The sequence below is a fragment of the Acartia tonsa genome, chromosome 4, assembly GCF_053477335.1.
Source record: "Acartia tonsa isolate MP-2025a chromosome 4, ASM5347733v1, whole genome shotgun sequence".
Classification (NCBI taxonomy): domain Eukaryota; kingdom Metazoa; phylum Arthropoda; class Copepoda; order Calanoida; family Acartiidae; genus Acartia; species Acartia tonsa.
This window is the reverse complement of record NC_137263.1, coordinates 30027148-30040431: the sequence shown is the minus strand read 5'-3', so window position 1 is coordinate 30040431 and position 13284 is coordinate 30027148. Positions and strand designations below refer to the sequence as shown.

Genomic DNA, 13284 nt, shown 5'->3' with positions numbered 1-13284 from the left:
GCACCAAAACCGGCAAAAACTGGCAGTTAAACTTCTGTGCCCCTACTTGCCCCCCTCTTCGGTAAACAGTAGTTATCTCAAGAAGTAAAAGAGATATCAACACACAGAAAGAAAACTTTTAAAATAAAACTGAACTAAGTAACCATTACACATTCAATTTTGGGACTTTCCTTCTAGGGGCTTGTGGAGCAAAAGACCCACCAAAACACTATACTAATAATATGAGTTCTGAGCTTATTTTTAAAGATATCAACCTGATTTTTTTAAAAATCTTTTGTTACCATAATTGAACTCAGTAACATTTACAGATTTCATTTTGTGACTTTCCTTCTAGGGGCTTGTTTGGCAAAAGACCCCCAAAAACTAAAAATGTGAGTTCTGGACTTATTTTTAAAGATATCAACCTAATTTTTTTTGAGAAAACTTTTTTCACATAACTAAACTCAGCAAAGAAAAAGAAAATAAATTTTTAAAATAAAACTCAACTTAGTAATGATTACACTTTTCATTTTGGGACTTTTCTTTGAGAGGCTTGTGGAGCAAAAGACCCCCCAAAACACAAAAATATGAGTTCTGAGCTGATATTTAAAGATATCAACCTGATTTTTTAAAGGAAACTTTTAAAATAAAACAGAACTCAGTAATGATTACACATTTCATTTTTAACATAACCAAACTCAGCAGGGGCTTCCAAGCTTTTTTTTTTGGGGTGGGGGCTCCCCCAAGTTCGTTTGGGGGGGGGGGGGTAATCCCCACTTTACCCCCCCCTCAACCTGATTTTTTTAAAGAAAATTTTTAAAATAAAACAGAACTCAGTAATGATTACACATTTCATTTTGGGACTTTCCTTGGAGGGGCTTGTGGAGCAAAAGACCCCCCAAAACACAAAAAATATGAGTTCTGAGCTGATATTTAAAGATATCAAACTGATTTTTTTAAAGAAAACTTTTTTAACATAACCAAACTCAGCAGGGGCGTCCAAGCTTTTTTTTTTTGGGGGGGGGGTAAAATATGCTTGTGGGGGGGGGGGGGTAATTACCCCCCCTGAAACTTGTTGATTGGGGCAAATTTTGTTTACCTTCCCAAAATTTACCCCCAAATTTTTAAAGAAAATTTTTAAGATAAAACTCAACTCAGTAATGATTACACATTTCATTTTGGGACTTTCCTTTGAGGGGCTTGTGGAGCAAAAGATCCCCCAAAACACAAAAATATGAGTTCTGAGCTGATATTGAAAGATATCAACCTGTTTACCTTCCCAAAATTTACCCCCAAATTTTTAAAGAAAATTTTTAAGATAAAACTCAACTCAGTAATGATTACACATTTCATTTTGGGACTTTCCTTTGAGGGGCTTGTAGAGCAAAAGATCCCCCAAAACACAAAAATATGAGTTCTGAGCTGATATTTAAAGATATCAACCTGATTTTTTTAAAGGAAACTTTTTTAACATAACAAAAATTTGCTTGGAGGGGGGGGGGGGGGGTAATTACCCACCCTGAAATCTGTTGGTAAACAAAATTTTCCCCCAGGGTAGTCCAGCAGGGGCGTCCAACCTTTTTTTTGGGGTGGGGGCACCCCCAAATTTATTTGGGGGGGGGGGGTAATCCCCACTTTACCCCCCTCTTGGAAGTCTATGAAACTCAGTTATGTTTACAGATTTCATTTTAGGACTTTCCTTCCAGGTGCTAGTGGAGCAAAAGACCCCCCAAAACACAAAAAATATGAGTTCTGAGCTTATTTTTAAAGATATCAACCTGATTTTTTTAAAGAAAATTTTTTAGATAAAACAGAACTCAGCAATGATTACACATTTTATTTTGGGACTTTCCTTTGAGGGGCTTGTGGAGCAAAAGACCCCCCAAAACACAAAAATATGAGTTCTGAGCTGATATTTAAAGATATCAAACTGATTTTTTTAAAGAAAACTTTTTTAACATAACAAAAATTTGCTTGGAGGGGGGGAGGGGGTAATTACCCACCCTGAAATCTGTTGGTAAACAAAATTTTCCCCCAGGGTAAAATTTTTTTTTTTTTTGGGGGGGGGGGTAATTTAAATTTTATTAAATATTTGGTATTTTTTTTGTTAGAGATTTTTTCTTTTGAGGGGTATTCAAAATTGTTTACCCCTCCTAAAATACCCCCTCCGAAATGGTTGATATCTTTAAAAATAAGTCCAAAACTCATACTTTTAGTTTTTGGGGGTCTTTTGCCAAACAAGCCTCTAGAAGGAAAGTCCCAAAATGATATCTGTAAATGTTACTGAGTTTGGTTATGTTAACAAAGTTTTAAAAAAAAAATCAGGTTGATATCTTTAAAAATAAGCTCAGAACTCATATTTTTAGTTTTGGGGGTCTTTTGCCCAACTAGCACCTGGAAGGAAAGTCCTAAAATGAAATCTGTAAACATTACTGAGTTTCATAGACGTCCAAGAGGGGGGGGGGTAAAGTGGGGATTACCCCCCACCCCAAAACGAATTTGGGGATGCCCCCCCCCCAAAAAAAAAGCTTTGACGCCCCTGCTGAGTTTCCTTTAACAAAATCAGGTTGATATCTTTAAATATCAGCTCAGAACTCATATTTTTGTGTTTTGGGGGGTCTTTTGCTCCACAAGCCCCTCAAAGGAAAGTCCCAAAATGAAATGTGTAATCATTACTGAGTTGAGTTTTATTTTAAAAATTTTCTTTAAAAATTTGGGGGTAAATTTTGGGAAGGTAACAAAATTTGCCCCGGCCAACAGGTTTCAGGGGGGGTAATAACCCCCCCCCCCACAAGCAAATTTTAACCCCCCAAAAAAAAAGCTTGGACGCCCCTGCTGAGTTTGGTTATGTTAAAAAAGTCCAGAACTCATATTTTTAGTTTTTGGGGGTCTTTTGCCAAACAAGCCCCTAGAAGGAAAGTCCTAAAATGAAATCTGTAAATGTTACTGGGTTCAATTATGGTAACAAAAGATTTTAAAAAAATCAGGTTGATATCTCTAAAAATAAGCTCAGAACTCATATTATTAGTGTTTTTTAGGGTCTTTTGCTCCACAAGCCCCTAGAAGGAAAGTCCCAAAAATGAATGTGTAATGGTTACTTAGTTCAGTTTTATTTAAAAAGTTTTCTTTCTGTGTGTTGATATCTCTTTTACTTCTTGAGATAACTACTGTTTACCGAAGAGGGGGGCAAGCAGGGGCACAGAAGTTTAACTGCCAGTTTTTGCCGGTTTTGGTGCTGGAGGCGCCGATTTTTTTTAACTGAGCATAATATCTTAATAAGTTGTAACTATAAGCAATGAAATAAGTGACAAAAAAAGATATTTTTTAGGCCTTTTCAAAGGTCAGTTTTGAAATCCCGTTATTTCATAAAAAAAATCAAAATGCCTAGAGAATGGCTTGGAAGATGAATTTAAGTGTTATGCATATTTAAATTTAAACACATAAGGCCAAAGATATAATATCCCAAAAATCTTTTGTCAAAGTCTACTCTACACCTAGCGCTGGCGATTTCTGTTTTCACAGGTATAAAAGGCATGATTTTAGAAAACTGACTGGCGCTAGGTGTAGAGTAGACTTTGACAAAAGATTTTTGGGATAATATATCTTTGCCCTTATGTGTTTAAATTGAAATATGCAGAAGAGCTTAAAACCTGCACATTGATGTGATATTGTTAAAACCGCCGTGCTACCGTTATCTGTTGATATTTTACATGCCTGGCGCTAGGTCGCCAGTAGAGATAGAGAGCTGAAATTTTGTACATGTATTTCTAGGCTCCTAAAGTAACTTTTTAGGTTAGCAGAAGACTAAAATTCGAAAAAGAGTATTTTCATGAAAAGATCTAATATACATCCGATTATTGTACAGGATATCTGGAAAAATTGTTTTTATGCTATTTTCTGAAAAAAAAAATCACAAATCCGATTATCTAAGATATGCTTCATATAGACAAACTTTTTAAAAACGAATGTTGAGTCCCCTAGGCCAGAAAATTACGAGAAAGCATTGAAAATATTTTGAATTGGTATAAAAAGTAAAAACTATTTGCATTTTTCTAAAAAAAAGGCACAAAAAAGAAATTGATGAATGAGCAAAAGAGATAAAAGAAAAGTTAGTCTAACTAGAATATAATTTAATTAGAGCTAGGTCAGAGTTATAAATAGAACAATAGTATGATTATACTCTGTATACAAAATATAGTTTAGTAGCTGGATGTATGTGTGTGTATGCAAGCATGCTACAATGTCAGGTAGGTTCTCATAAATGGCTTGACATGCTGGTCTTCACTCTTTAGGGAAGCTTAATATTGGTTGAGTGCAGGATTTAGGCTGTTAAGCGGGGATGCATAACCCTTAGTAAATCTTCATTTCTATTTTTAAGATTGGAAAGGATCCAAAGCTTAAAGTAAATCCATTTGAATTATAAAGAATTAATAAGGAAAAGTACAAAAATGGAAAAAGTGACCATCAGAAAAGGTCTAAAAACATTAAGAGGCTTACCTGTAAAATTACAGATTTTCAGTCGTCTGAGAATTAACCTTAAACACATTTATTTATTCTTGTTATTGCAAAAGAAAAAGCATCGCGAGATACAAGAATAGGAAAATTCTACATAATTATTAATGGAGAGAAAGAGGGTTAGATTGATTTAAGCGCCATTGTCATCTCCCTCCCTTAAAACTTTGTTATAAATTGAGGAAAGAAAGAATGCATTGTTATAAATAATCTACATAAATTATTGTTTAGAATTAGTTTGTACATACTAATGAGAATCATATGCATAAAATAATTCAGTTAGGGCCTTAAATTCATTATGATATCATTAAGGGTGCTGTAGGCACCCCCTAAAATATTTTTCATTTTACCCCCCCCCCCCATTTAAAATTTACCCCTACCTTGGGGTTGCCGTAGGCACCTCCAAACATTTACGAGAGGGTATTTACCCCCCAAACAATTAGGGGGGTTAAAATACCCCTCCAAAATAAAAAATCCCTAACAAAAACTTTTGGGTAGGTACCTTTTTACATTTTCAAATTACCCCCCCAAAAAATTTTACCCCAGGGGTAAATTTTAGGGGGGGGGGAAATAATTTCCCCCCCCCCCTTAAGCAAATTTTACCCCCGGGGTAATAATTTAGGGGTTGTAAAAAAAACTGCGCCATTTTACCCCCCAAAAAAACAAATGCCTCACCCCCCCCCACTAAATAAAAAAGCTTGGAAGCCCCTGGAGCAGTGCATCACTTTTTTAAAGTTATGCTAATAAAAATTAAGATCAACCTACTTATCTTAGATTAGAAAAAGTTCAAAATCTTAGAAATCTTGATTTAATTTCGCATCTTATGCTAGCAATTTTTTTGTTCATATTCAAATTTCATAATTGATTTCGTTATTTACAGCACATAGTCATATATTCATAGTCAACTGGGACAATTTCTCTAAAAAATCTTGCAAAACACTTTTAGTATACATAATATTTTCTAAATCAGGAAAGAAGGGAAGCTTTTTATAGTGCCCATAACAAAGGGGATAAATCTAAAAACTTTTGGTCATTGTTCTAGTATGACGTTATTCGAGATTTTAGTCTAAAAAATTATAGGCACTATAACGAGCTTCTTATAGATGTGAACAGTTGAGTCACAACTAATGTTTAAAAAATATTTTTCACTTTTTTATTTTTGTTGGAGATTATAGCACAGACTAATATCACTCTTTACTGGAAGATATCTATCCTGAAAATAAAGTAACAGGATATCTGTTTGTCTATTTGTCTGTACCAAAGGATCTAGCTAACCGCTGAACCGATATGTTTCTTCTTTACAGGGTAGGTTCTCTTATGTGCTGGGAAGGTTTATAACTATTTTCGGGGAGGGTACCAACCACCCTCTCCAAGAGAAATCGCCAAAAAAATACCTCCTCCCCATCAATTTTTTTTATTCTTTTTAAATCTAAAATAAAAAAATGTGTTAACTAATTCACGTCCCCCCTCCTCAAGTGTCTCTAGTAACCGCCTGTAAAATATAATAGAGTAGTTTTGTCTCTCTATCACAATGTTATTATTTCAAATTCCACACTGTAATAGAATAGTAGAGGAATAGAATATGCACTTTACTTTGTTATTCATTCAAGTAAAGATACTCCCAAAGTTGGATGTGTTGGTTGCAAATTTTCAGTGGTGTGCACAGGGTTTTGATAGGGCACTCGAAAATTTTGACACCATTACTTTAAACCGAAATCAAGGGGGTGTGTATAGGGTTGTAAGCTTCCTCAGATTTGCAAGGGAAGGAGGGGGGTTAGATTTTTGCCGACTGAAGGCCATTTGTTAAAAGTGGTAATTTAGGTGAGGGCAGAAAGTCGCTAAAAAAAATTCATAAAAATGAGGGATGAGAAGAAGAGTAGTGGGAAAGAAACCCCCTTAAAACCCCTTAAAAAGAGATGGATAATCCCTCATTTTTATGACGTCACATGCTGATTTTTTGAGATACTTTCTCCCCTCACACAATTTAGAGCATATTTACCAGAAATCTCCACTATTTTTTTACAACATTCTAATAATCATATTACACATCTTGTGCTCTGTATATGTATACAAACATCTTTTGTTAAATTGAAATAAGTTATGTATGTTAAAGTTTATTAAAAGATTGAAATACAATATACGATATATTGACTTCAACAAGGCTTTTAAAACTAACTTTATATATGGAATAGAAGGGATATACGCAGGACAAAAATGTATTTCTGCTATCAAAAATTTATCAAGTTTTTTTTAAATTGGGTACCACCTAATACATATCTAATGACGTCATTTTGTTTTTATTTTTACAACCCTTGATTGTTGCTACTCTTTAATTAGGTAACACCCTTTGTCAAAACATTGAGCAAATATTGAGGTTTTAAGGTACCTCCGTCCGTCCTCATAACGCTAGTGGATTTTTCCATACTCTGCTGCTATTCAAGACAGCTCAATTTTTTGGTGAAGATTTCTTTTACCAATGAGCATCAAATATGTATTTACATTGTCCGTCGGTCCAGGGGCGTCCAAGCTTTTTTTTTTTTTTTGGGGGGGGGGGGGTAGAATGGCGTTCGAAGCGCGCCGCAAATTTTTTTACCCCTCCCCTAAAATTTTTACCCCGGGGGTAAAATTTAATAGGGGAGGGGGGGTAATCCCCCATTGAAATCTGTTGGCAGGGGTAAATTTCGACACAAAGTAAACTGTCCCGAATTTGTATTAATTTTGAGGAACAAGACTCCAGTGACGTCATATTTTTCTTTCCCGAAAAAGGGAAGGGGGAAAGAAAATCTCTTCAAAAGAGATGGGGAAAACCCCCTTTTCTCCCATCTCTTTTTTCTTCCCCCCTTCCCTTTTTCGGGAAAGAAAAATATGACGTAACTGGAGTCTTGTTCCTCAAAATTAATACAAATTCGGGACAGTTTTCTGTGTGTCGTAAATTTCCCCACCCAAAATTTACCCCCGGGGTAAAATTTTTTTGGGGGGGGTAATTTAATAATTTAAAAAAACCTACCTAATAATGAAATACTATAAAATATTTATGAGTAAAAAAGCGCGCCAAAAATTTTTTGGGTATAGTCCTTTCCACGACATCCCTCCATAAGGGGCGATTCTTCGTATTTTTCACAGGATGTTTTCTCCTATTTCTAGCCCCTTCGGGGGGCTCTAACCCTGCGGGGCCAATTACCTAACCCTGTGGGGCAATCACCTAACCCAATATAACCTAACCTAGCCTAAAATAACCTATAAAAAGCCATTTTCAAAATACGACAAATCGCCCCTTATGGAGGGATGTCGTGGAAAGGACTATACCCAATTTTTTTGTTAAGGATTTTTTTATTTTGGGGGGGAAATACCCCCTCCTAAATGGTTGGGGGTTAATTTTAAATGGGGGGGGGGAGCTATTACCTCTTTACCCCCCCCCCCCCTTGTACGTCTATGCGTCGGTCTGCTCTTTAAATCGCTTTGTCCGTATTTACATCCAAGTACTTATTTTTTTCATCCTATTTTTTTCTCAACATAACGTTCTTGTTTTAACTGCAATTGACATTTTCCTGTTAATAATTTTGATATATTTTTCATTAGATTCTCCATCTAATAATCCTTGATTCCAAAGCTTTGCGAGTTTGTATACTATATATCTGTTTGAAAGCTTTAGAGGGATATATTTCAAAGTTTTATTCACCGCCGGGAGAAAATTAGATACTGATTTTAATTGAATAAATTTATAATTTCTAACAAAGTTCATATTAAAACTAAAAAAATATTATTTCACATACTTGAAAATCAACAAATAAGCACAATTTCATACAACAAGGATGACTAAATCTATAAAACAGACAGTCGAAAAAAAGATTATTAACCCTGCTGGAGTGTACTTAAGAAAAAATCCTGGTATTTTATTTCCATTTAGAACGAAAAGATGTTAGATTTCTTATAGATGCTTCGCTTAAAACATTTTGTCCAATCTTCTTCGGAATCATCCCAAAAAATTAAGACGAAAGGATAGTAATATCCAGCTCATACCAATAACGAAATTAATTCGGAAAAAAATCACGAAACCTATACGTGTTTTTCAGCTGTCGTTGGGGGGCAACACATCGTAAAATTGACGACCTCTCCATTTGCCCCCCAAATATTATTTTAGATTTAATTCCCTTGTTGGTTATACCTTATTCCTGAGTAATATCACCTAAAAAATGGTGTCAAAATAGCAAGAAAACAAATGAAAATGAACATACGGACAGTATAAAATAATTGTCTTGAAATCAATATGTACAATAGAAAATAGTTTAAAATGAAATAGCTCCCCTGAGGCTTATCAATTCTCCTGTTCAAATAGATGAAAGTCAGAGATGAAATTCAAAATCCAATTTATTTTAAATACCCCCCTCCAAAAAAAACTTCTTTTAAATGATATTACTTCAATGTGGGTTAGGCGAAAAAAGCAAAAACATCAAAATGTATTACTTGCCAAAACTTTTTAGCTATCAAACTTTGTACCAAAATATTTAAGTACACTTTCCAACTATTATTAATGTCGGATTATTCCTACACTGCACTGGACTAAACATCAAGATTTTCTTTTTATATTACAACAGAATATATTTTTCCTGTTTCCTCTTATGATTCTTTTTTTTTCACAGGTTCTGGAGGAAGTTGGCAACGAGATACCTCCAGAAGGATACATTTCTCCACAGTTTCATATATTTAGACAACATAATACTGATAGTATCATGTTTATATTAGATACAGGTATAATATATAAAGGAATAGTACCATATATTGAAGGTTAGACGTATTCAAATATGGGATGGAGGGTTGCTATGACAAAGAAAAAGTAAATGGTCTAGCCGAAATTAGGTTTAGTTTGGACAGGTTATCCTCAAAATGTTAGGTCCCCTAAAGGGCTAGGCTCAAGAAAAAAATTTAATACTGAATTTAACTAACACCTGATCTCTGTTCTTTTTAAATGAAGCTCCTGAATCTTACCTGTATTGGCTAGTTTAAGTTTCTAGGCTCCTACCTGGATAGTGTGTTTTTTTGAAGATATTTAATCAAATTTAATTGAAAGGTATGGGTGCTGAGAACTGGAAGACTTTCAGATATGGTCTGGGACCAGTTTTTCAAACTTTAAATGCAGACACCAGAATAAGTGTCAGGTAGGAAATATTTGTTGTACAGATGTTTCTCTTTGCCATTTATGACAGAACCTATATTTGTCTATATGTGTGTCTGAAGTGAAGGATCTCGCTAACCACTAAACTAATTTGGTTCTCCTTTACAATAAAGATTCTTAAATTCCAGACGAAGAGAAATCGACCATTGATACTCCCCTCCCTCATATAAAAAAGAAACAAAATTGGAAGCATTTATTGACTCGACTTTCCCAAGACGCGAGAGATAGTTATACTACCATAATGAATGTAAGAATATTATTTAGAAATATATTCATAAACAAATAAGGAATGGCATTTTTCCTTAATATCTATGACAATTAATCTTTCATATTTATACAATGTAAAATCACATTTAAGGTGAATTTTAGGGTTTTGGTTAGGTTAATTAAGATTAAGGATGTAGGTGTTAAGTTTATATAGAAACTTTTCAAATTTTACGTTCTAAAATTTACAATTCGAAGACGAAGAAAGTCCCTCAAAAAATCAGCATATTATGTCATAAAAATGAGGGATTATCCATTTCTTTTTTAGGGGTTTTCTTTCCCTCTACTCATTCCTCATTTTTATGACGTCAGAATTTTTTTGAGGGGCTTTCTTCATCTTCGAAATAACCTAACCTGACCTAAAGTAATAAACAAACAACCGAAAATCAGCCACCTTCCCCCTCCCCCCCCCCCCCCCAAAAAAAAAAGGAGATAGGGGGTGGTGCAAAAAAAAAGAGAAAAATGTGAAGTGAGTCAGGGAAGATCTTGCAACTCCCTTTAACCAATAAAAATGCGTTTCTTTTAATCTCTGAATTCTTTGTAAGAAGATTAAATTTCTGGGATGTACAGAATTGTTTACAATTCTTATAATATATAATACTTATTTATATGTAAATCTTTTTTTATCATTAGAAATTCTTGTAGGTAAACAAACTTGATTCCATACAAAACTAGCTGGACTTTTCAAATTATTGAGAATTCAAATGTAAAATTATCCTTATAATAAAGTAACAGGATGTTTGTCTCTTTGTCTGTCTGAGTGTCTGTTTGCTAACAGCTGAACCGATCTGGTTCTCCTTTACAGGGTAGCTTCTCATAAGTCCTGAGAAGGTTTATAACTAATTTGGGAGAAGGTACCACCTTCCCAAGAGAAATCGCCTCTAGAAAAAAATCCTCTCTTCCCCCCCCCCCAAAAAAAAACCCTTTAAAATTTTTCTTATCGTAGCCGCTAGTAGAAAATAAAGTGACTACTGTTGATAAGCTTTCAGATCATACCTGCTTTTTACAGGAATCAATGTAAAATTATTTGTTTAGATATTCGAGTAATAATAATATCCTAAATATTACTGATGTTCCAAAAGATTATTATAGAGATGAGCACTGGAAGGTAAAATTTAATTTGAATAAAAAAAGATAATTTAAATTTAATTAATAAAAGTAATTGGATGTCTGTCTGTATCTCCCTAACCGCTGAGCCGATATGGTTCTCTTTCATAATGGGGCTTACTATTGAGGTGGCTTTAGGCTATTATTCTATCACTATCTATCTCCTTTTGAATACAGAGCCTCTCGATGATGTAATTTGTAATTGTAATTTGTAAAGCATTTATTTTACTTTCTTGCAAAAAGTTTAATGGCGTTATTAACTTGATAATTCACCTTATTTATTAGGGAATAGTGTTTAGAGAAAATTTAGGAGAGGAATCTAATCTTAATCTAATTGATTCCATTATTCACAACCAGCACCAGGTCAGAGTTAGATACATTGGGATAATAGTTAACTATCGCATCGTATTATAAACAGCTTTCCGCGGATATAAAATGTACGTACAATTATAAGATTCAAGTCAGTTTTTTTGACCGAAAGTACTGGCTCAAAAAACTGGTTTTAATCTTATCATTGTACATTTTTATATTCGTAGAAAACTGGATATAATGCGATACGATACAAAATTTCATTATGTCTAACAACCGGTTCTAATCCAGCAGATATTAATCGGTTTCGAATTCATACTGGAAAACAATTTAGTCAAATAGAAGGAATACTTTTAGATTGAATTATCATAAATGATTTAAATTGCGTTTTCAATAGATATAGGATATTTAGTTGGTCAAATTGAAAAGAAAATTCAAGCAAAAACACCTTTATTTATTTTTTTTGTTACATACGATTTATTCCAATTATACGAGTGACAATATGTTTCTAAGATATGATTTCCCCAAAGCTAACGTTATCCTTAGGAATTCAACTATTATATATGTTTGTCATATGCTTCACATTATACGAAGTAAGACATTTTTACACAATAAAATTTACTCAAGAAAATCTGTATGGTAAGAAATGTGACTATTTATACTAATGAAATGGAAAATAACTGCCCTTTCGTAACAAAATCTGTACCCGTTTTTAACCAATAACATGGGCGGATTGTTCTTCAACTGTTTTCCTATTGGCAGACTTACAAAGTATGTATCTAGATTATATCTATTTGTTTTACCAACATTTTTTTCTATTTCTTCTGGTAGTGTTATTTAATGATTAGGTTCTTAAAGATTATTGAAATCCAAGCATATTATTATACCTGTTTTAATTATAGATTATTGAAAGTGGGACACCAGCCATTGTGGCCGTTCTTGGTTCAAGTCAATATACATCTGAAACCAAGCTTCAACAAGTAAGCATCTCTTCAAAGTTATAAAAAATATAAAAGGTGTAACTATAAGCCTTAATGTATGTTACTATTTACAAACGATGAATAACAAAATACAACAAACAGGGCTCGGCAGCCGTACATCTGAATAAGTGGCTGCCACTGAGGTAATTATGGTTTAGAGTGACTGCTCTAATTAAATTTATCGTAGCGGCTTACAACTACAGGCAGCTAAAAACTGTTAGAAGCTGCAACAAATTAGCGGCTTTTTATAGCTATGAGGCTTTGATACGATTGCAGCTAAATTTGTGAAGCCCCTCTTCTAAAAACAATAATAGTCATTCTGTTAAAATAAAAAATTTCCTCTTAACAAAATATGCTTCTACAATACATTTTCAATCTGAAAGTAATATAAATTGAAAAAAAGAAAAAAAACTATTTTCTTTTGAATAAGAAATGTTTGAATTATGGATGAAAAAGTTTTCTCGCCTATCGATAAAAATGTAATAAGTCAAATCCTTGCCCTAATATTCAACCCACCTCCCCCTTGTAACCCCTACCAACCCCTCAATGCATACATCCCCCTTTTCCCAATCTTCCCTTGCCAGAATAAATCATTCTCAATCTAATATTTATGTTCAAAATTTTTTAGCATTTCTGGTGGTGTGCAGATATTTTTGCACAGAGTTAGAGTTTTAATAATTACGATATTTAAAATGTATCTTTGGACTTTCTTGTAATGTTTATAGGGTTGCTATGCTTTCTAAGCTGTTACAGGAATCGAAAATCGATACAATTCTAAATAAAAGACAGAAGCTAGTTACGAAGGTACAAACAGACCATAATTATAGAAAATGTTGCAGTGAATAATGTTTCATGCCTCATAAACAGAATCAATAAAAGCTTTCTGGAAATTTAGGATTTATACAACCAGCTAAATGATTAGTATTCAGAAAAATGATTTATTAGTTTGATTAAGTAGAA

The 13284-nt window shown here is 33.8% G+C and overlaps 1 protein-coding gene across 1 annotated transcript in view; it reads left to right on the top strand.

Annotated features, from left to right (window-relative positions):
• LOC145316730 (calcium-activated chloride channel regulator 2-like) overlaps positions 1-13284 on the top strand; it is a 62929-nt gene that overhangs the window by 27275 nt on the left and 22370 nt on the right. Inside the window, exons 9-13 of the mRNA XM_080157440.1 lie at positions 9132-9240; positions 9560-9647; positions 10964-11036; positions 11321-11398; positions 12247-12324. Of these exons, the coding sequence (XP_080013566.1) occupies positions 9132-9240; positions 9560-9647; positions 10964-11036; positions 11321-11398; positions 12247-12324 (426 nt within the window). The remainder of the gene's footprint in view (positions 1-9131; positions 9241-9559; positions 9648-10963; positions 11037-11320; positions 11399-12246; positions 12325-13284) is intronic.